A 21,516-nucleotide genomic window follows, 5' to 3' on the forward strand; every position below is an offset into this window, starting at 1 on the left:
TGGATGATCCCTTTCCAAAAGCTCCTCTGAATTAGCCCTTGGCTAGACTGCTGTCCAGACTTGTGGGGTCTAAGGCCTAGAGAGAGAGGCCAAGAAACCTTTGATGGGAAAGCAGAGAGGTGGAGGCCAGGGCAAATGTACCAAAGCAAGGGAGACCTCATGGCCTGAGGGGAAGAGACCAGGCTCCCAAGGTTGCTTTTGAGGCCCTTAGTACTGGGAAAAGGGAGGGGCACAGACTCCAGAAGAACCCTAAGGCTGCTCTCCTGATCTTGTGGTCCACTAAAACCCCCAGATCTCATCAGAACAATTGCTCTCTCCTCTCCCATTCTGTACTTAGGAGGTTGATTTTCAGATCCCCAGTATAAGAGTTTTTGTTTATCCTACTGAATTTTATCTTATTAAATCCCGAAGTGTCCCTCCCTGCAAAGTCACCTACAAACCTGATAAGTATTCCATTTTGGCTTCCTTGCCCAAGACTTTGATTCAAGTGTAAGGGGCACAGAAGGCCTGCTCCCTGAGATGCTCCACTGGAGATCTGGCCCCTGTTAGAGTTCGACCTTCATACAATTCTGAATGTTCCCATTATCCCCTTGTCCTCCCCTCTCCATCTTTCCCCCAAGAAGAGCTGCTGCTGTTGTTGTCATAACTCCATTTGGGTTTTCTTGGAAGAGATACTGGAGTGGTTGGCCATTTCCTTCTCATTTTGCAGATGAGGAAACTGAGGCAAACAGAGTCAGGTGACTTGCCCAGGGTCACCTAGCTACTAAGTTTCTGAGGCTGGATTTGAGCTCATGAAGAGGAGGCTTTCTTACTCTATGCACAGTGGTGCCCCCTAGTACCCCAAGAAGAGTAAGAGATCCCTTATTAAAGGCTTTGCTGAAATCTAGATGTGTATTTTCTTCTGACAAACTTCCCCTTTGCCCAGTGGAAAGAAAAGGAAGTAAGCTGAGTTGGCTTTGGGGAGGGGGACACTAACCAATTGATGACTTTCTCAGCAATCAGAGTCAGATTGACTGGTCTAGAGCTTGCAGGGTCTGTGCCCTTCCCTTTAAAGAATGGATCAGGGCATTTACCCTTCTCAAGTAGTTTGTTACTTCTCTTGTTTTCCATTGCTTCCTCCACAGAGCACCGATGGGGGCTCGATGAGGGCTCAGCACTCCCATCATATCTGCCACATGATTCAGTGCCCAGGGATGGGGACACAGGGATTCTGTCTCCTTGCTTGTCTTGGCTAGTGACTGCTGGCTGGTTGTTGTTTTTGTCTTGTCTAGCACAAAGGTCATTCTCCTTGGGTTTTAGCAAGCTGTGTGCTGGCCTCTCCTCCACAGTCTCTTCCTAGCTCATTATTGCTTCTGTTTCCTCCACTAACCTTCACCCATCAGTCTCCAGTACTCTGCACCACGTGAAATCCTACTCCTTGTTCTCTAACTAGGTCTCATGGACATTCTCAGCCACACTTCTCCAGGTCAGTGTGAGCTTTGCCTTGAAGCATTCTTGGAAGGTGTGAGAGCCCACCCAAAGAATTCCAAGCCCCCTTGGAACCCTGCCTTAGCCCATCTTTGGTTTTCAGGACTACGAGGACCTTAGAGATTCTTATAGACCCCTCCCTTCATTTTACAGACAGGGACGCTGACATTCAAAGCTAATTGTCAGGCACTGGCCAGGATCATGAGCTCTCTGCAAATGCACCTCCTATATCCCCAGACCCATGGGGAACTCTGAGGAAATAGGGAGCTGGAGGAGAGGGACAAGGGAACATGACTGAGTCAGGGATTCACTTCCAAAGGCCAAATGAAGAACAGGTCCATTGACCACCAACTTTTCCTCCAGCATTTGCCACCCCCAAGTCAGAAACCATCAGCAATGGCTGAAACCTGACCCCACTCCCACCCCAGGCCTACTCAGGACTCCCTTTCAGTCAAATGTGTCCTCTTTGTGGGGCAGAACCAAGGGAGAGAAGAAACTGGGCTTCCTGAAGGGACAAAAAATGGTGACAGAAAAAGGCCAATAGTGGCTTTCAGGACAGGGCCCCCAGGAGTCCCACACCCTCTGCATAGGATGCCCTGGAGGGGTCGAAGGAGGACAGACAGGAAGGACAGAAGGATGTCTGACTCCAGAGGGGTGGGAGAAGTTCTCCCCAGGATACTCAGGGAGTGGGGGAAAGTCATGGTTCATGGTTCAGAAGAGACACAGTTGTTTTTTTCAGAAACAACTGGAAACCCACTCTGCTTCAAGCAAGTCTGGCCTCCAGGATCTTAATATAGCCCCAGTTCCATAACAAGCTAGGGAGTGGCCTGGGAATGCAGGAGGAGATTTGGGGGAGCACAAGAAGGCTCTGCCCCACCCAGCTCCACCCCAGCAGGTCTGCCATACCAGGAGAGGGCCGAGAGCCTGGGAATCTGTGAGGCAGCAGCTGCACCCAGGGCAGAGTCAGATTCTGAAAGTTCTGAAATAGAAATGAGGTTGGGGGCAGGGGGAAACTGTCCCTCCCTTGAATTTGTGATGGAAAAGGAGAAAAAGCCTGGGAGAGCCTCCCCTATTTGGGCCTTGGATGGTGGGAGAGCCCGGATGGGGGGGTCAGCAGGAAGGGGGATGACACTTTCATGGTACATATTCTTGGGGAAAGTCCACTGAGGAAGGAAGGATGGGAAAGTGCCAAGGAAGAGGCCCTAATGGGTATAGAAGTGGGATCTGGGCAAGGAAAGGGAGCTCATGGGCCAGCTGAGGACTCAGTAAGAAGGTAGACTCAGGGGCCAGTTACAGACAATGAGCAGCTGACACTTTCTCTGGGCTTGAATAAAAGAGGCTGATGGCAAGCTGATCAGAAAACAAAGCTGGGGGCCCAGGCAGGATTCCAATAGTGTCCCAGGCATTTGAACTCCCCCTTCCCTCTCCCTGCTCCCCCTAATTCTCTCTTCCCCTTTCCACCCATTCTCCTCCTCCTCCCTTCTTTCTTCTAGCCATGCCAGCCTTCCCATGGCCAGTGCAACTCAACGTCTGCCTCAATTCTGCCAGAGCTCTGGGTCATTGGCCATAGCCCTCTGGGAAATGGGCATGAAGGTTTCTGCCCTGGGTAGGGTCTGGAATCAAAGGACCTGAAGGAGCAACTCTGCTTGGCCTTGTAAAAGTCTTAGGTAGAATCTTGAATTTAGGGTGGTCAGGGGTCTTGGGAGCAGGATTGGAACAAGGGCCATTTGGCCCGTGCTTATCAGCCTCCAGTGAGGATTGAGCCCAGCCCCTTGCCAGCCCCTTCCCCGGCGCAGCAGATCTCACTACCTCTCCATGACCAGGGTTATCACTTGGCCCTCTGCTTTCCAGAGGTTATCAGCCAATTTCCCCACTCCCTCCCCAGGACAGAGGCTGCTTACAGACTGAGGCCAGAGGTTAGGCCTGGCTGCCAGGTCTCCGGGGAGTTCCGAAGGGCCAGGGGATTTCCTGGGGCTTTCTCCCTCACATTCAGGTTTCTGTTTGCCTCCCACTCCAGCCCCAAAGGCTTATCTGTCCTGAAGAAGTGGCCAGAACTTTCTGGAAGGCCCTCCCAGACTCCTGCTGAGTCCTTCCCCTCCCCTTCCGCTCTCCCCATCATACCTAACTTTCCTCCCCTGGGCCCTAGGTTCCAGAGCCCATAGGCCTCTCATCTTCACCCTCCCCAAAGCCAGAGGGACCTCACTGTCCAACAATCTAGTCCATTCCTCTCATACAGATGGAGAGACTGAGACCCAGAAATTCACTCAGTAAGTGGTAGAACAGGATTGGAACCCAGCCCAACCCACATATGTATAAGAATCCTCTCTATTGCACCTGCCATGCTGGGCAGGGGGACCCCCACTCATTCTACAGAAAAGGAATCTGACCCCAGGGTGGGAGGCCCAGAGCCCGAGGTCCCTGGCACCCAGCTTTCTGCTTTGCCTCCCCACTCAGTGGGGCAGGAGCCAGAACAAGGGGGAGCCTGGTCAGTGGTTAGAGCTATGGCCTGGGAGTTGGAAGATCTAGGGTTAGTCCTCAGTTCTGCCCCTAAATTTCTGGGGGACTTTAAATCATCTGTACTTTCTGAGCCTCCGTTTCCTTATGTATAAAATGTGAGAGTAGTCTGGCTTGCCTCCTTCCTAGGAGGTTAGGGCCTAAGATCTGGCTTTGAGAAAATATAGGTATTGGCACCTAGGCTTAGGCCATTCTGGCTGGCCCCACCTTCTTCACAGCCTAGGTGATGCCCCTTCCCCTAGCCTCTAAAGACAGGGGAGTGAGTCTGCAAGGCAGAGAAGGGGCAGGGAGCTGAGCCTTTGCCCTCTCCCTTCCAGGAACCAGGGTGGGGGAAGACAGGAGGGAGGAATGGGAATGAGCTCATCAGACCAGGGCAGAAAGGGGAGGGAGGACACAGCCAATCAATCCGTCCCAACCTGGTCCCAGGGAGAGGAACGAAAGGGGAGGGCTGGGGGGAAAGGGGGAGAAGCTGTTAGTGGATGCAAATGAGCTTTGGGGAGACTGATCTTCCCCCCCAAATCTCTCTACTGCCCTGTCTCTATCTGGTGAGCATTCTGAGATGAGGCCAGGACACACCCTGGACAGGGAGGAACAGGGGCTAGGTTGTTATTGTGTCTGACTCTCTGTGACCCCTTTTGGGGTTAGACATGAGTGGTTTGCCATTTCCTTCTCTAACGCATTTACAGATGAGGAAACTGGGGCAGACCGGGTGAAGTGACTTGCCCAGGGTCACCCAGCTAGGAAGTGTCTGAGGCTGAATTTGAACTCTGAAAGATGAGTCTCCTTACCCTGTGCACTGTGGTGACCCTACGGGCAAGGGACTAGGACCAAGGCAGTGCCTCAGACACCTACAAGATGTAGGCAAGTGGGCAAGTTATTTACCTCCCAAGGTCACATTTAAGAAGAGCCAGAAGCACAGAGGACTGAGGGAAGACAGAGGATCCCTGCCTTCAGGGAGCTCCCATTGTAGAGCCCAGGGGAGGACATCTATGGTCATTTCTTTGACCTTGGTGGAGCAGGGGCTGGAGGGTAAGGAGGCCACCGACTGAGGCCACTGATGGAGGCTAGGTGGGGCAGCAGATACAAAGACACACAGTGGGATTGTGCTAAATCTGAAGAATGACTCATGGTCCCTGAGGGCTAACGTCCAAGAGACAGGCCAAGGAGGAGGAGGCCAGGTGCTGAAGGGTTTTATTTTAGATCCTGGAGGTGATAGGCATCCCTGGAGGTTACTGAGCAGGGGAGTGACTGGTCAATGGATCTGTAGGAAGACAGTAGAGTATGTCCAGTGGGGGAGAGTGGGAGGGGCAGAGACTCCATGAGGAGGCTGGAGCAGAGGGAATGAAGGTGAAGACCAGGAAAGTGTCTGGGAGCAAAGAGAAGGGGGCACATCGCATACAAGCAGTGGTCACCCTAGAAACAAGAGCTTTAGGATGGCAGGGGGTGGGGAAGGTGAGGGAGTGAGGAGCTGGGATCACACGAGGCCAAGTCCTTCGAGCTTGTGGGCCCAGAGGATGTTGCTGCCCCCAGAACAGAGAGGAGTTCTGCTCTGGACCACCTGAGTCTTCAGGATCTATAGGGCATCCAGTCAGAGATGTCACTAGGCAGTGAGAGATGAGAGACCCAGACTGGGGGAAGTTGAAATGAGCTGTCCAGGGTCACTTAGCAAAGTGTCTGAAGTCAGATTTGAACTTAAGCCTTCCTGACTCCAGGTACAGGGCTCTATCTACTGGGCCACCCAGCTGCCTTGGATTTTGTGAGCTCTGTATCTTGGATCATTCAATTAAGGTGACGGGAGCTGATGAAATTACCAGGAGAGATAGTACCCAGCTCAGGTGCTTCTCATGAAGGAGTATCTAGCCTCTCTGGCCTCAGTTTCCTCCTCTGTGAAATGGAGAAAATAATGCCCGGCTTATAGGATTATTGTAACATGTGAGGTTGTAATTGTTGCAATCACTTTGCAGAGAATGCTTCTGTGGGGCACAAAACTGCCAAGCAGAGGCCAGGGACCCTGGGCAGGGTCCAGATTACCAGTGAGAAGACAATGGGCCAAGTGACTGGAGCAAGTCAGGAACCACCCTCAAATCCCCTCCAGTGACAGGAAATTCACCACCTCCCAGGGCAGCCCAGTCAGTTTATAGACAGTTGGAACTGGCAGACATTTCTACACCCAGCCTTGGCTTCCCTTTCCCTTTTCCCCTCCAGCCTCCATCAGTCCTGGTTCCATTACATTTTGAGCTCCTTCTTCACCCTTCACTTCTAGTCCCATCTGCACACACTGTCCAATGTACTGACAGACAAGCTCCAAAACCTTGCTATAATCTAGATAGGAGACAGTCTTCATCCACTTGGTTTTTCTTGTGTGGATGGTCAGGCCAAAGTCCTTTGAGTGATTACCAGTCTGTTCCAGGAGGCTCTGCAGTGTTCCAGGGCTTGATGCTATTTGGCCCAAAGCTATTTGTACATGGGTGAAAGGGTCTGGAGGCCTTCCCCCTCCTGCTTCAAGGCAGGACGGAGCCCTCAGGAAGCATCTCTCTGCCTTAAGCCTTGACCGACTCCAAGGCTCATCTTCCAAGGACTTCTGAAAAGTTTGGCTGGCTGGAGGCAGGACACCTAGTTGAAAGGGTCCTGAACCTTGACCAGTTAACCTTCTGATGACTGCATTTAGACGCACTGGGCTTCCTTTTGTCTTCCTAGGGGTTTTACTTTGCATTTATAGACAGCAGCAGGAGTCCCCAGGCTTCACCAGAGGTCTGCCCAAGGGCTGCAGGCTGGGAAAGGGATTTAGAACCCTGACAAATAGACGTAGCCCAAGGCTTTTTGGGTAATAGCCCATAAATAATGAGCCCCTGGACCCCAGGGACTCCAGGCTGTCTTGTCTTTCCTCTCTCAGTTAACTTTGTAACAGCCAGGAAGAGTAGTCTGGGTGGGGGAGGGGGGGGGGTTGGGGGGGTGGATTGGCTGCCCTGGGGTACCTTCTGAGGGCCCCCACCATCGGGGCATCCAGCTGCTGGAGCAGAGGGTCCGCTGGTCCAGGATTGTTGACGCCCCTGGGTTGCCTTTTCCTTCATTGGTAGCCTGAGGTACAGAGTCCCCCTGGTTGTCTCTGCTCCGTCAGCCCCCTGGAGATGAAGTCCCTCAAGGCTCACAGCTGAGGCCAGTTTTCTGAAGCCAAGCAGATGTGGTGCAGATCAGACTCCATCTACTGGGTTGGGCTCTGAGCTCTGGCAGTCAGGACCTCCCTAAATCCCAACTCTGTCCTCCTGCTAATTGGCCTGCTACAGAACCATCAATAACCACACTTTGGGCTCCAGTAATTCCATCAGTCAGTCAGTCAACTGGCACATATGAGAGCCCTGATATGTGCCAGCGGGTAGCTAGGTGGCACCATAGCGGATGGAGACAGAGGGCCTGGAGGCAGGAAGGCTCATCTTCTTGAGTTCAAAGCAGGTCTCAGACCCTTACTAGCTGTGTGTCCCTGGGCAAGTCCCTTCACTCTGTTTGCCTCAGTTTCATTATCTGTAAAATGAGCTGGAGAAGGAAATGGCAAACTGCCAAGAAAACCCAGCTAGAGCCATGGACAGTCAGACACAACTGAAAATGTGCCAGACGCTGCTGAGTCTGAAGATATAGAGGAGATACACAGATACAGATACAGTCTGGAGATACAGAAAGGCTAAAGACAAAGCCTGCCCTCAGGGAGCTCATCTTCCCTTCTGAATCCTTGCCCAGGAATAGCAAACACTCCACAGAATCGCCATGACTGCTGATTGCATTTCCCGGCTCTACTCCCCTGGGGACCCTGGGGGTGGGGGGTGGGGCTGCCTCCTCCTCCCTCCCTTCACACTGCTTGGGAGACCTCTTTGCCCTAGCTGGGTCTCTCTTCCTTCTAGGAGCAGACAATCCTTTCACTGCCTCCACACCATGCTCCTTGGCCTGGAGATCCCCCTCCTCTTCCTTCACCCCCTTACCCGCCCTTCTCTTTGGCCAGGGAATCCCCCCCACCCTGTGCTCTTTGGCCTGGGGCTGCCCAAAGACCTGAGGGACAGCACCCACTAGCTAAGGGTGATGGAGATGGTTTTTGACAATCCCAGAGCCAGAATCTTCCCCCAGAGAGGGGAGGACAAGAAGCCAGTGACTTGAAGTGGTAAAATGTAAAGCCTCCCACACACTGACACAGTCACACACACACACACACACACACACACACACACACACACACACACTTGGACTCTAGGGTGGCCATGGAGGGACCACTGGGATTGGGCACTCCTGAGGTCCCTCCTAGCTCTGGCTGCACCTTGTGGCAATGAGAGACATGCAGAGAGATAGTCTCTCCAGGGCATCGGGGCAATCAGTTATGAGGAGAGCGAGCCCTCTGGTGGTAGAAAGGGACATCGGAGCCTTAATGGCAAGAGGAATTGGGGTGAGGGGTATGGCCCAGTCCTAGGGCGGGGGGAGCCCTACTGGGAAGCAGAATAGAGGAAATTCGGGACAGGAGCCCGGAAATAGGCTGTCTGGAAGGTGTCAAATGGGTCACTCTTGGGGAGGGAGGCTGGGGAAGCTCCCTCCCCAGACATGCCACCCTCCCAATCCTACAGGTTTAACTGTCTCTGTCACCAGACCACAGGGGCCCAGGGCATCGGAGCTTAGAGTCCCTTTGGGCTAAAGCTATAGAACTCAAGAAAATCTCTTTCCCAATTTGAGCCTGTCTTTCCTTCTATAAAACAAGATTGTTGAACCAGAGTCTCTCCAACTTCCCCCCAATTTCTGATCTCCAATTCAACCAACACCCTTAGATTGTTGCTCTGCCCAGGACCCTGTTCCCTAGGCTGGGGTTGCAGAGAGAAAAGGCTTGTAGCCCACCAGGGCTGGGGGAAGCCAGGGCAAAGTGACTGGAGGAGAGAGAGAGGGAGAGTCAGATAGCAAAGAGCTAGAGCCATCCCCCTGGGGCAATCAAGGAAGGCTTCTCGGAGGAGGCAGCTCCCTAAGCTGAGTCTGGATCATAGAAGTCCAGCATTCATGCTGGGGATTCCAGGCCCTTCTTTGGAGAGCAGAGGTCTTTGGCACTCTCACCTCTTTAGTCCTATATTCTATCCCCTTCTCTCTTAATGCAATCAAAGATGCATTGGTTGCCATATCATGCAGTTGACTCCTATTGAGCTTGTGGTCCACTCACACCTCTAGCTCCTTGTCAGATAAACTGCTGCCTAGCCATCTCCTACATGCTTGCTAGTGTGGTTGGTATTGGAGCCCAAAGGCAAGATTTTACTTTCACCCCTTTTCCTTTTCTCCTTATAGATTTGGCCACGCATTCTAGCCTTTTCTCAATGGGATCATTGGTCTGGGGATAGTTCTTCATGGAGAATGCCCAGGGCTTATGAAAGCAGGAGGCCCATGGTGAAGGACTGAGTGATGGCCCCCTCTCCCAGTCTGCATTTGGTCTGGAAGAAATAGAGCCCAAAGATTTCAAGCCAGGAAGATTTAGGGACCTCAGAGATACCTTGTTCAGCCCCTTTGTTTTACATGGAGGGTCCTTGAGTTCCAAGAGGCTAGTGACTTGTCCAAGGTCACACAGGTACTGTTGGCAGAGCCTGAACTCAGGCTCCCAGCCTCCTCCAGCATTCCCTTCTACATTCCCACTGCGTCTGCCTGAGAGTTGGGGTGAAGAGGGGAGGAAGCATCTTGTTCCCACGGAGGGAGGCATGGGGCAAGTCTTGGACTCTAGGAAGAGCCTGGGGTGTTTCTAGGACTGAGAAGTCTTGAGGAGGCAGGGTGAAGTTGAGTAGAGGAAAAGAGCCTTTTCTCACACAGGTTGATGCATTCTTTCTGTATTCGCAGATTCTCCCTAGGTCAGACATATTTTCTGCCTCAGCTCTGTTCTGCTGAGCCTGGGAATGCAGGACTGCTAGTGGAGGCCGTGGTTAAGACAGTCCCACCCACTGTGGGGAATTTTCCACTCACTTCCACCTGACAGAGGCTTTGAAAAATCCCATTTCTCTAGGTGAATGTCTGGATGTCTGCTTCATTGTGAAAGCCTGCCTGTCTCAGTTCTGCATTTTGGAGGGCACGGTGGGTGACGTCAGCACCTGGGGGCTGCTTGGAGTCTCTGTCCCTCTCCCCTTCCCTCTCCTCTCTCTCTTGTTTCTTGTCCCCTTTGAGGTTCCTGGGGGAAATCTCCCCAAATGTCTAGTCTGTACACATCCTAGCTAGCTGGAAACAATTCAGGCAAGGCACCCCCTGCACGCCCTGCCTGGGCCCCATCTTCTTGATGGAAGGAGCACAGGTGCACCCAATGACATTCCTTCCTCTGGCTCCCCCCTCGACCTCCTGGAATCAGCTTTGCAAGAAGCCTGGTGACGCTTCAGAGGGATCAGTGTCTCAGCCCCTTCTCCTTCCCCTGGCTCCCAGTCCCCTTAGCAACAGGCCCACTTTGGATGGGAGCTGCTGGCTCACCTAGGGATCTGGGGAATTCACAACAGCTGAAAGGGGGGATAAGGAAGATGCCAAGGAGGAAGGACTAGGGGAGGGCTGTGCCCCCTGCCTGGGCCCATGTCCATTCATGGGCAATACATGGGCCTGAGAAGGACGAGGACATTGGGGACAAGACGGCTGTCACGAAATGCCTGCTGGGGTGACGCCAGGCTCCATCTTGGGCAGGGGGAGGGACCCCCAAGCAGCTGTCCGGAGAGCTCAGGCTCCAGAGGGCAGGTGTTGCTGGCTGAGGCTGGCCTATGTGCTGTCCCTGAGCCCCTGGCATGGCCTCTGAGCATTCTGTGCAGACCAGGAGACTGAGGCTCCATTCCCTGAACACTGTCAGGGAAGGCTCAGCACAGGCTGAGCCTGTGCTAGGCACCATGGCTCTGTCCTTCCTCAAGGTATTTACATTCTGCTCAACCACAACTGTACTCTAAGTCAAGAAAGGAAGGCCTGTCCCTGGGGCCTGGGGAATAGTGCCCCTCCAGCTCCCATACTTCCCAGGGCTCCCCCTGAACCTCAGACCCTTCAGCTTCGATAATTTCCCTCTGGGAGTTGGGAGTCTCAGCCTCCTCACAGATAAGTAGGGCTTCGAATGACCAGGGGTCAGGGGACAGGACTTTACGAACATCCTTCCTTCCCTGGCATCTAGAGCTCCTACCCCTCCCCAGCCCTGCAGGCCACAGCAGACCCTCTTCAGATAGCCTGCTTCCCAAAGCAAGGGGAAGGTGTATCTACACTTCCAGAAACATTCAGACCAGTGACTAGGTCAGTACCCAAGATACAGTCTCAAAGCCTCAGCCTGGCATTCAGGGTCTTCCAGTCACCCCCCACCCCAAGTTCTACAGCTTTCTTTCTCCTGTGCTCCGCCAGCACCATCAGCTACAGCGAAGACAGTTCCTTGCCCACATAGCCCCTCAGCCCTCCAGCTGGGTTCATTCTTGGCCAGTCCCACCACCCCTTCATGCTTTCCTATGGTGTTCCCATCCACCCTCCAAGATCCCACAGAAGCCCTACCTAGAACCTGTACCACACCAACCCATGCTAATCTCTTCCTTCCTCAAGCATCCATCTCCAGCAGTGACAGTTTACTCCAGAAATATAGTCAGTTGCCCTAGGCTGTTGGTCCTTGTTTCACAGAGTAGATTGGCTTCCTCCCCACCCCCTACTCCCATTCAGCTCTCTGAAGCAGCAGGGTTTGGAGTCAGGACTTTGGGACCTTAGGCTAAGCCCTTCCCCAATCTAGGTTGCCTCAGTCTTCACCTCTGTAACATGGATAGATAGGGCAGAGCAATGGGTTAGCTCAGGTTCCTAGGGTGCCAGGGCTGGCCACCAATGTGGAAGCAAAGCCACAGGACACTAATAATTAGCCCATTTGTGCTGGATTAGGAGGTCACAGGAATCAGTCCTGGCCTCCACCAGCCCAGGCCAGGGGGCCAAGGCGAGGCTGGGCATCCAAGGCCTGGACTGACCCTGGCATTAGAATAGAGCAGAACTGGAAAAGTAGGGGCTGAGATGCCCACAGAGGGATGTGGGAGAGACTAGCCCCTGCCCTGGCATGGGGTAGAAATAGTAAAGAGAAGGAAATAGTAAGAGGAACTAAACCCCCGCCCCCGCTCCCCAGCAGCCAGCTCTGCCTCCAGTCATCCCCAGGCTCCAGCCTGGCCCTCTCCTTGGGGAGACACCCCAGAGCTGGGGAGGGGAATCCTCTGCCAGATGCTTCCTGGACCTCTTTTGGGGGGGTGGGGATGAAATAGTAAGAGGAACTACACCCCCCCAGCAGCCAGCTCTGCCTCCTGCCATCCCCAGGCTTCCCTGGCCCTCTCCTTGAGGAGACACCCCAGAGCTGGGCAGGGGAATCTCTGCCAGACGCTTCCCAGACCTCATGTGGGGGTAGGGGGATCTGATTCCTTCTCTTGAAGCCCCCAGTTCCACCTTTCCTCCCCATACCCCTCAGGCCACATTGTTCTGACTGCCTAACAGTGGACCTCATTCTTTCCTAACCAAGGCCCCAGACCTCAGAGCCAGACTAGTCTGTCCTCAGGAGGCCAGGATGTGGGAGCCATGTTTCAGGGCTCTCCTCCCCTTCCTACCTTCCTCTTTCTTGAGAGTACAACCCCCTGGCTGTAGGTCAGGAGTCAGTAAGCCCTGAGTATAAATCTGCGTAACCCTGGTCAAGTCACTTAACTCCTGTGTGCCTCAGTCTCCTGAAGTATAAAATAAGAAAAAGTGCTTGGCACAATGCTGGCACCTACTAGATGCTACAGAGATGCTCCTATCCTTCCCTTGACCCCTATAGGCCCAGAAGGGCATCCCAGGATCCCAGGAAGCCCACCCAAGGCCAATCACCATCTCCAAAGATTCACCATTAAAGCATCCGAATCACCTAAGGTTGGAGTGGGAAGGGGCCACAGTGAGGCAGCCCAGGTGCCTCCCACACAAGCCTCTTGCTCCCTCCTAGGGAAACCTCCTCCTCACTGGGATAGCCCAATCGTTCTTCCCATGATTGCTGTTGGGAGCCAAGGACCACAAGTCTGTTCTCTCCTCCACACCAGAGCCTCCTGGGCCCTGAAGACATTTACTCCCTCTCCCCACCCCCCAAGTCTCCTTTCCAGGGCATCCATGCCTGGCCCTTCTTTGACCAGAGAAGCTGGGTAGAAGGGAAGAAGAAAGGCCACTCGGGGGTGGCTGGGCCAGCACTTCCTCAAGTCATGGGTCAGAGACTGAGAACTGGCAGGAGCCAGAGGCCCCCTAGTCCAACCCCCTTATTTTACGAGAAACCTTCTCAGAGGGACCAAGACGCACACAGGGTCACCCACAACCAGAACCAGAATTGGGCCCTCAGCCCAGAGGTGCATCTCAGGGAGGTGGGGTGGGAGCACCCCCAGCTCTCCAGCTCTGGAGAATGCTGGGGCCGGCCACCCAGGCCTTCCTTACCCAGCAGTGTCCACCAGTGGCTGTTGTTCCTCCTCAGGGCCAAAATCTGTTGGGTCCTGGTCCATCTCTGCCTCTGCCATTGGTCCTGGCCTGTGTTCGTGGACCTCCTGGGTGGTGGTGGTTGTGGTGTGTGTGTGTGTGTATGCGTGTGTGTGTGCGTGCGTGTGCGTGTGTGCAGGTGTGTGTGGGCCTGTGGGCTCCCACTTAAGGGGCGGGTGTCACTCCTCAGGACAGTCTTACTTCCTCCTTCCGCTGGTGTAGTATGAGGTTTGGCAGGGGTGGTTGGGGGGCGGGGAGGGGGTTGTTTGGTTCTTTTTGAAAATTGACTCAAAAAAAAACCCCAACAGAATAATATTGTGAAGAAAAACCTCACACCCTCCAGGAAGTGTTGAGCAAGCGTCTTGGAGGTAGTCATGTCCTGGCTGGAGGAGGGCCAAGGGATGCCCAGTTTCCTCTGGACTCGGCCCCATGGCTCATCCATTGGTGCAGTCAGAGCTCTAGGGGCTAGCCAGGCCCCCAGCCTGAGAGCTCCCCCTGGAAGCACAGCTGGGATGGAGAAGGGGAGCCCTAGTGCTGGTACCACTTGGGGAGAGTTTCGGAAAGCCCCCCTCCTCCTAAGAGAGTCCTGCCTTCCCTTGCCTTGAGTGTTCAACATGTGGAAGTCAGGGGAAGGTGGAGATGTGGAGTCTGGACAGGAGAAGATTGTTGCCGGTGTTCCAGGCCCCAGGGACAGGTGTAGGTAGGGGGTTGTGAGCTCCCTGTTCCTGGAGATCTCCAGAATTGAGCTCAGGGAGGATCTAGTTGAGGTTCTGGTTCAGACTGGGCTCATTGTGGGGCCTCATTCTATGACTGCCCCTCCTTCTTCCCCAGGTCCTGACCTGGCCTGCTCCTGCATGACCTACATTGAGCACCTCCTTCTTCCCCCAGGGTGGGATTCACCTTGTTGGAATCCGTGACCTTGGAGTCTTCTCCATAGCCCAGCCCCCAACACCACTCCCAGCCTCCACTGAAGGAACAGACAGAAAACCCTTTAGAATTCTTATTGTTCCAACTGCACCCGTCACCCAGAAAAACAAAATCTGGCCTGAAATCCAGGCTCCTCCCCCTGGAGCCCTGTCCCCAGAGACAAGCCCCAAGGGTGTGAGGCTCGGGACCCACCCAGCAGGCCCGAAGGAAGCCCAGGGCTTCGGATCGGTGGCCAGAACAAAGACTAGTGTTTTTCACAACCCAGAGATGCCAGAGGCTAAGGTAGGCTCCGTAGCCTCCTGGGTGACACCGTTAACAAGTGTTTGAGGCAGGTTTTAAACCCAGCCCTTCTTGAGTGCCTGACCACCCCGCTAGGCAGTGTCTCATGCCTTCAGGTTGCCTCGACCTCGAGTGCAGCCTCCCAATGAGCTGGTGGCCCACTAGACCCCCTGGTCTTCATCTCTGGCCTGCGCTTCAGCCTCTTGTTGTCAATGGGCCAGGAAGCCTGGGGGCCACCTCTTTGTCAATCTGAGCACCAGGCAATTCCCGAGTGAAGGAAGGGAAGAGTGGAGGTCAGGGCTCCTGGCTCGGAAAAAAGTGAGTGACGTGTAGCTCTAGAAGCTAAGAAGCGGGGAAAAGGAGGCTGAGGCCTCTAGCCCCAAAATGGGCCTGTGGCATGGACTGACTTCTCTGCCAGGCAGGCAACAGGCATTGATGAGCATGTGCTAGGGACTGTGCCAAGTGCAGAGCATACAAAGAAAGGCAAAGACCAGTCCCTGCCAGTCTGATGGGAAGATGGTGTGCAAACCACCCTGGACAAACACACTGGACAAGGGAGATGGAGCGAAATCAACAGAGGGCCCTGAAGGGAGCAGGGGAGCCAAGAGACTGAGAAGGGGAGAGCGAGCCAGGTCTGGCCCTTGGATGGAGGCCTCTGACGGAGCTGAGAAATGGAGGGTCTTGTTTGTGGAGCCGCCAGGGGGTGGTATGTTGGGAGGGAGGAGGGGACAGGCTGGAGCCATTAGGGGCAGAGCGTTTTGGGGGTGACAGAGAGCCACAGGGCTTGGGGAGTGGAAACGGGGGCAGTGATAGGAGATTTAGGAAAATCAGCTTGGAGGCTAAACAGGAGGACAGATTGGAGGGGAGAGACTGAGGCAAGCAGACCCAGGTGTGAGAGGATAAGGGCCTATGCTGGGCAGAAGGCAGGGGAAGAGAAGAGAAGGGGCCTTTCCAAGATCTCTTAGGGAGGGCAGAATTCACAGACTCAACAGAAAGGATAGAGGGAGAATGATTGGGGCAGGTGAAGGAAGAGCCAGTTAACTAAGAAAGGGTCCTCCCATGGGCCTGACAGAGTCAACAACACTCTGGGACTGACTGATCTCCTCCAAGGCCACCCTCCCTTGCCCAGCTGGGCAGTACCTAAGTAGCAGGTCTGCTTGCTCAGCAGGGCAGATGTGGGCGCCAGGGGGCAGTGAGGAAGCCCTTGACAAGACTGCCCTGGATAATACCCCTGCTCGTCTGGCCCCATCCCCCCACCTTGCTGGATCTTGGCTTCCCCTGCCACCCAAGGCGAGTGCCTGGGTTCAGTGGAGATGAAGAGTGCAATGTACTGAGCTCTAATCTTTGTCTCTTCCCCTTTCCCCACAACAAATGTTCTTTAAGAGCCAGGATCCCCAGCTTTGCCTTTGCAGTCCTGGCTCTGTTGTTGGCACCCAGGGGAAGGAGAGAGAACACAGGGTTCTCCTAGAGCCAAAACCCCATTACCAGGCTAGGAGCGGGCAGCAGGACCATAGGGGCCGTTTTCCTGCCTTCGGACCCCACAGAGCAACCAGTAGTATTTGACTCTGAAAAGATATGAGCAGCCAAACATGGGGAGGGGCCAGTTTCACCAGCCAATCAGTAACCTCCAAGGTGCCCTCACTGATTGCACCTGCTAACCAGTGAGCTGCCAGAGATCCAGGCTTTAAAAACATGATGGAGGTTGGCCGTGGCTATCTGGCCATCTAGCCAAAGCCAGCAGTGGAAGGAACCCAGGTCTGAGACTCAGTAAGTCTGAGTCACTAACTTAGAATGTGACTTTGGAGAAGGCCTGCCCTTCCAGGTCTCAGTTTCTCCATACATAATGTGATTCTGTGTGATGATTGATTGCCCCAGGGAAACTTTGGACATCCCTGAGGTCCATGGATGCTTGCTGTGACCAGTGAGAGGGAAGGGACAGACAGACCAGCTGGACTTCCAAAGCTTTATTTACATGGCTAAAGTTTCTGGAGAGGGTGGGCCCCCACCCTACTGCACACCTGGGTGCAGGGACTGACTTCTGCTTCTCTTTCCATCCCCTCTCACTCACTTGGGCCCTTTGGAAAAGTGCAGCCAAGCAGAGCTGAGTCTGTGCAGGGGTCCTTGGGGCCACAGGCAGGGCAAGGAGCCAGGTTCTGAGGGGCTGGCATTGGCAAAGGAGTAAGAGATGGGCCTGGAATACATAGGACTGGGGTAGGAGTGAGGAGGCCTGGGAGATGGGCGGGTGAGTGGGCAGGCAAGTAGGCAAGCAGGAAGCTGCAGGCGGGCAAGCAGGCAGCTGCAGGCAGGCAAGCAGGAAGGTCTAGGATTCAGTCTCAAACATCTTCTTTCTGCCCTCCATTCCAGACTTTTCTTCAATGTTCTTCCTCCAGTCACCCACATCACGAAGGTCCCTTTCCTGGAGGTGATAACAGATGAGGCTCAGAGGCACTCTCCTCCTGCTGTCCCTAGCCCAGCCCAGCCACAGCGGGGGCTTTGACCTCAGCGATATCCTCTGGAGCAATATGCTCCTGAGAACCAAGAAAAAGCAGACCTATCTTGGGGGGACAGCAGTCAGCTAGACCTGGTCCCACTAGTGCCTTGGGTCTCCCTGGGCCTCCTCCTGGATTCTCCCTTCTCCCTCCCCCCAGATTCCTCAGGCTGACAGAGATAGGAGTACTTTACAAAGTTAGGGAGATGGGAGCTGGGAGCCATCTGGGAGGGATCAGACCTTGTGGGGAGCAAGATGCCCCCCTAGTATTCAGGGCCTAAAAGTGAGAGATCTAAGGGAGAGCCTGTGTAAGGTCTGTGGCGTGTCCCCTTCACCATCACCTTCCTCTGGCAGGGGTGAGGTACTTCCTAAAGCTTGGGAGCCTCAGGCTCAGCTGGTACCCAGAGCTGGTGCCCAGAGCTGGCCTGAGCTGGAGGCTGAGCCCCTTTCCCAGAGTTGGGAATGGTTATTCCTGGACAGCAGAAGTCATCTGGTCCCCAGGACCCCCAGCACACACGTGGCTTATGGCTCCAAGTCCCAGATCCACCACTTCTGTGGCTGTGGCTGTGGGCAAATGCCTCAACCCCTCTGTTTCCATTTCCTTGAGTGTGAAACAGGCCTAATCTCACCTACAGCCAGGAAAACTGTGCTTGGTCTGACACCAGTGCCATGGAGGGTGGGTGGGTGTGAGCAGCTCAAGGGAAGGAAGAGTGGGCAGTGGACCATGAGGGCTGAGGGAGGAGGGGGAGGAAGGAGGGAGAGGAGAATGGAGGGAGGAGGGAGGAGGGCTGAATGCTGGGGGGAGGGGCGCTCCCCTCCCCCTCTTACCTTCTCAGTGTCCTCTTTCTTCACTTGCTTCAGGTTGGCTCTCAGGTCCATACACACCTTGTGCTTGGAGCCCAGCAGGGCCTTCAGCATGGCATCGGCGGACATCCGCACCCTCCTCAGAGGAGGCCTCTTGAACTTGCCCCGAAGGTCAAAGAGTTTCTGGTTCATGTCTTCCAGCTGCAGGGAGGTAGGGGAAGGCCACGTCCCTCCCAACCCCAGACCTGGCTCCCTGAGGTTCTTCTTCCCGAAGGCTTCTCCCATCTGTACCCCCCCCAGGACAGAGTAGGGAAGGAGAAGGGGCAGGTCCAGGCACCCACCAGAGTTGGGCAGGAGCTAGCCTGAACAAGTGGGCCCAGGACCAACAGCAGGGGCTGGGGCAGGGCCCCCGGGCCTTCCACACACCTCCTTAGTGCTTTTCTGAACCTTCATTTCCATGTCATACTTCTCCTCTTCAGCTGCATCGACCTTGGCGTGGAGCTGCCGGCAGAGGTCCTGGGGGTGGGGGTTGGGAGGTCTGGGTCAATGGCTTTCAGCCCAGCCTGATGCCTGGGGCCAGGCTGGAGCTGTCCAGCATGGAGAAGAGAAGCCTTGCAAGGGCTTTAGGCAGGGGTAGCTGGATGCCCCCAGTTGCTGGGGATGGTGTGGAGGAGATACGGGAGGGCTGGACTGATGAATGGGATTCTGGGCACCTCTCATCCCTGTAGAGGTGACCCAGGAGGGGCACCTCGATTCTGTCCTGGAAGGTAGACCTACACAGGCTGGAGGTGGGGGCACTCACTAGGGAGGATGTGGTGGGGTTCTGGGGCCCAGAGCCAGGAAGGGAATCCCTGGGGTGTCCCGGTCCCCAATCCCATATCCTGGCAGTAAGCAAGCCACACCAGAGAGGGCAGAGGGCAGAGGACAACAGTCTGGTCCCTCTTACCTGCACTTCAGACATAGACCCTGGCAGGTGCAAGGGTGGGCAATGCTCAGACAGGTAGTTGGCCTTCTCAGATTCCCGGCGGGCCTCCTCTTTCTCCAGCTCAGTGGCAGCTATCTGGAGCATGACACTCTGGGAGGGGCAGACCCCAAGAAAGATGGGGAGACTGTGAGTGGGGCAGGGACCGCTGGAGGCTACCCCCAGGGCAGCAGGGCCCCTCACCCCTGACAGGCCCCAAAGGTCCCCCAGCCCTTTCAGGGTCCAGAACAGCCCATTTGGAAACTCAGCTACAGGCTACTCATGGAAGCATCATTGCCCCTCACTCATCCTTATTCTTTGGTCCTTCTTTTGGGGCCCTTTCATCTCTCCCTACCTCCAGGCTTCAGATATCCCCCCTCCCCAAGAGGAGCCCCTCAGGACCATACCTTCAGGTGCTGCCTGCGGGCCGTGATGGCTCGGTTCCTTTTCTGCAGAGGGCAGAGGGAAACAGGTTAGGCCTGTGTCCTGCCCACCTCCTTCCGTATTTCCCCAATCCAGCCTCTGCCAGGCAGACATAGGGCCTGCTTCTCTCCCATTTTGCAGAAAGGGAAAAGCTAGGTCCAGAGTCTTTTGCAGAATCTTCATGATAATCTCTGTCATGTCGAGAGGGTTTTTAGAGCTGTTACACCAGGGATGTCAAATACAGAGCCCAGGTCCCCGCTGAGGACCAGGCTAACGTGGGACTGGGAATATTTAACAAACTTAGTAAAACTTCAAGAACATATAAATAATATTATGGTGCAAATTCTTGCATCAGCGTGCAGCCCACAGGCACCCTGGACAGTTGTCTCCTTTTCCACTCGAGCTCGACACCAGACACCATTGCTTAACACCCTCAGAGTAACTATCCCCATTCTACAGATGAGGACGCCGAGGCAGATAGAGGTGAGGCAACTGGCCCAGTCAGGGTCACACGAGCTGGGAGGTGAACCCTGGGACTCTCTCAGCCCCAGAGGCAGATTTCCCCAAATAGCAGGAACCACAACAGAGGCCAAGTGCCAGCTCTGCCCTGCTCCCCCCAGCTGTGACCCTCAGCCTGTTTCCTCATCTGTGAATTAGGCCTCTGCCAGGTGAAGCCTTCTGGTTATAATTTGATATATTTTGTTACAGGTTTTGTTATAATTTTATATCATTATGGGGAGTGGGGTGGGGTGGGAGGCAGGGTAGTGGAGCCTAAACTGGCCTCCAGGCCCTGGCTCTTTCTCTGTCCCTCCCCTCCCCTCCCCTCTCTCTCTCCTTCCCCTCTTTTTCTTCCTCCCCTCTCCTTCCTCCCTCCCTTCCCCTCTCTCCTCCCCCTTCCTCCCCTCCCTTCTCTCCTCCCCCTTCCTCCCCTCCCTTCTCTCCTCCACCTTCCTCCCCTCCCTTCTCTCCTCCCCCTTCCTCCCCTCCCTTCTCTCCTCCCCCTTCCTCCCCTCCCTTCTCTCCTCCCCTTTCCTCCCCTCCCTTCTCTCCTCCCCCTTCCTCCCCTCCCTTCTCTCCTCCACCTTCCTCCCCTCCCTTCTCTCCTCCCCTTTCCTCCCCTCCCTTCTCTCCTCCCCCTTCCTCCCCTCCCTTCTCTCCTCCACCTTCCTCCCCTCCCTTCTCTCCTCCCCCCCCCTCCCTTGTCAGAAAGGGGGGGGAGCAGAGGATACATTGTAGCCATCTTGTTCTCTACACTCATGGGAAGGACCTTCTGAGGATGGGGGAAGGGTTTGGAAGTGCTCCTGGGAGAGCCTGGAGGTGTGGGTGTGAACCCCTGGGGGAGCAGGTGGAGGGAAGGAGGGGGGGCCTCTCTTTCTTCACTTCCCCTGTTCCCCGCCTTGACCTGACCACTTCCTCAGTTTCACCAGAGTAGCGTGTGTGTGTCTGTGTGTGTGTGTGTGCATAGTGTATAGGGGGAGGGAAAAGAGAGTTCAAGGAGGGTTGACCAGGGACCAGGCCTTGCTGTGTGTGGGGGGGGTGCCAGCAAGAGGGATAAGCCTGAGCCTGGGGGGCTGCAGGGATAGGAAAGGGGTGGGAGCCAGGTCAGAGCAGACTGGAATAGGGAAGGAAAGGAGCCAGAGATGGTAAGAGTCAATCAGGAATGAGCTGGGGGCATTTCTGGGGTTCAGGTGTGGGTGCCAGGCAAGTGAGTACAGGGAGAATCTGAGCCTCAGGCCCAGACACTTTTATGGGGAGTGGGGTCTGAGGGGGCAGCCCAGCGTCGATGCCCCCAGGAGTGGTCAAACCAGTGAGGAGTCTCTCCATTTAGGTCACATCCCCAAGTCCTGGACCTTGAACCGAGGAAGTCTGAGACTCCTTAAGGGTGGTAGACATAGGTGTAGGCATGGCCACAGGGCAGATTGCTGCCCCCCAGGCTCACACACACGCCTGTCTTCCCTTCTTTGGCATGAACCCACTGAGTCAGTGGGATCTTGGATTCATCCTCTAATTGCTCCAAATCAGTCCCTGTCCCTGGAGGACAGACAGACTAGGACAGAATGGGAGGTTTGGGGGATTCTTAGGCCAGCTTTTTCTGGGAAGGACTGACTTGGCCAGAGCATTTCAGATGGGGGAAGAGGGGAGAAAGAGAAGGCAGGAGAATCCCCCTGCCCCAGGGAGAGGAGATAAATGCTCTAAGCCC

General features: G+C 54.8%; 2 protein-coding genes across 3 annotated transcripts in view; both read right to left on the reverse strand.

Moving 5' to 3' along the window:
• Positions 1-13,606, reverse strand: part of LSP1 (lymphocyte specific protein 1) — a 59,025-nt gene extending 45,419 nt beyond the window's left edge. The window contains exon 1 of one of the 2 annotated variants that reach the window (XM_072639497.1): positions 13,396-13,606. In XM_072639497.1, coding sequence (XP_072495598.1) covers positions 13,396-13,475 — 80 coding nt within the window. In that variant the 5' untranslated portion in view covers positions 13,476-13,606. The remainder of the gene's footprint in view (positions 1-13,395) is intronic. The other variant, XM_072639495.1, reaches the window with a different exon arrangement.
• A 2,983-nt stretch (positions 13,607-16,589) lies between these two features.
• On the reverse strand, positions 16,590-19,384 carry TNNI2 (troponin I2, fast skeletal type). The gene is made up of 5 exons (XM_072639498.1): positions 19,301-19,384; positions 18,879-19,007; positions 18,359-18,448; positions 17,957-18,133; positions 16,590-17,056 (listed from the first exon to the last, which is right to left on the reverse strand). The coding sequence occupies exons 2-5, from the start codon at positions 18,999-19,001 to the stop codon at positions 16,961-16,963; spliced, it is 486 nt and encodes a 161-aa protein (XP_072495599.1). The 5' UTR covers positions 19,002-19,007; positions 19,301-19,384; the 3' UTR covers positions 16,590-16,960.
• Between the last annotated feature and the right edge of the window lie 2,132 nt (positions 19,385-21,516).

The sequence above is a fragment of the Notamacropus eugenii genome, chromosome 2, assembly GCF_028372415.1.
Source record: "Notamacropus eugenii isolate mMacEug1 chromosome 2, mMacEug1.pri_v2, whole genome shotgun sequence".
Classification (NCBI taxonomy): Eukaryota; Metazoa; Chordata; class Mammalia; order Diprotodontia; family Macropodidae; genus Notamacropus; species Notamacropus eugenii.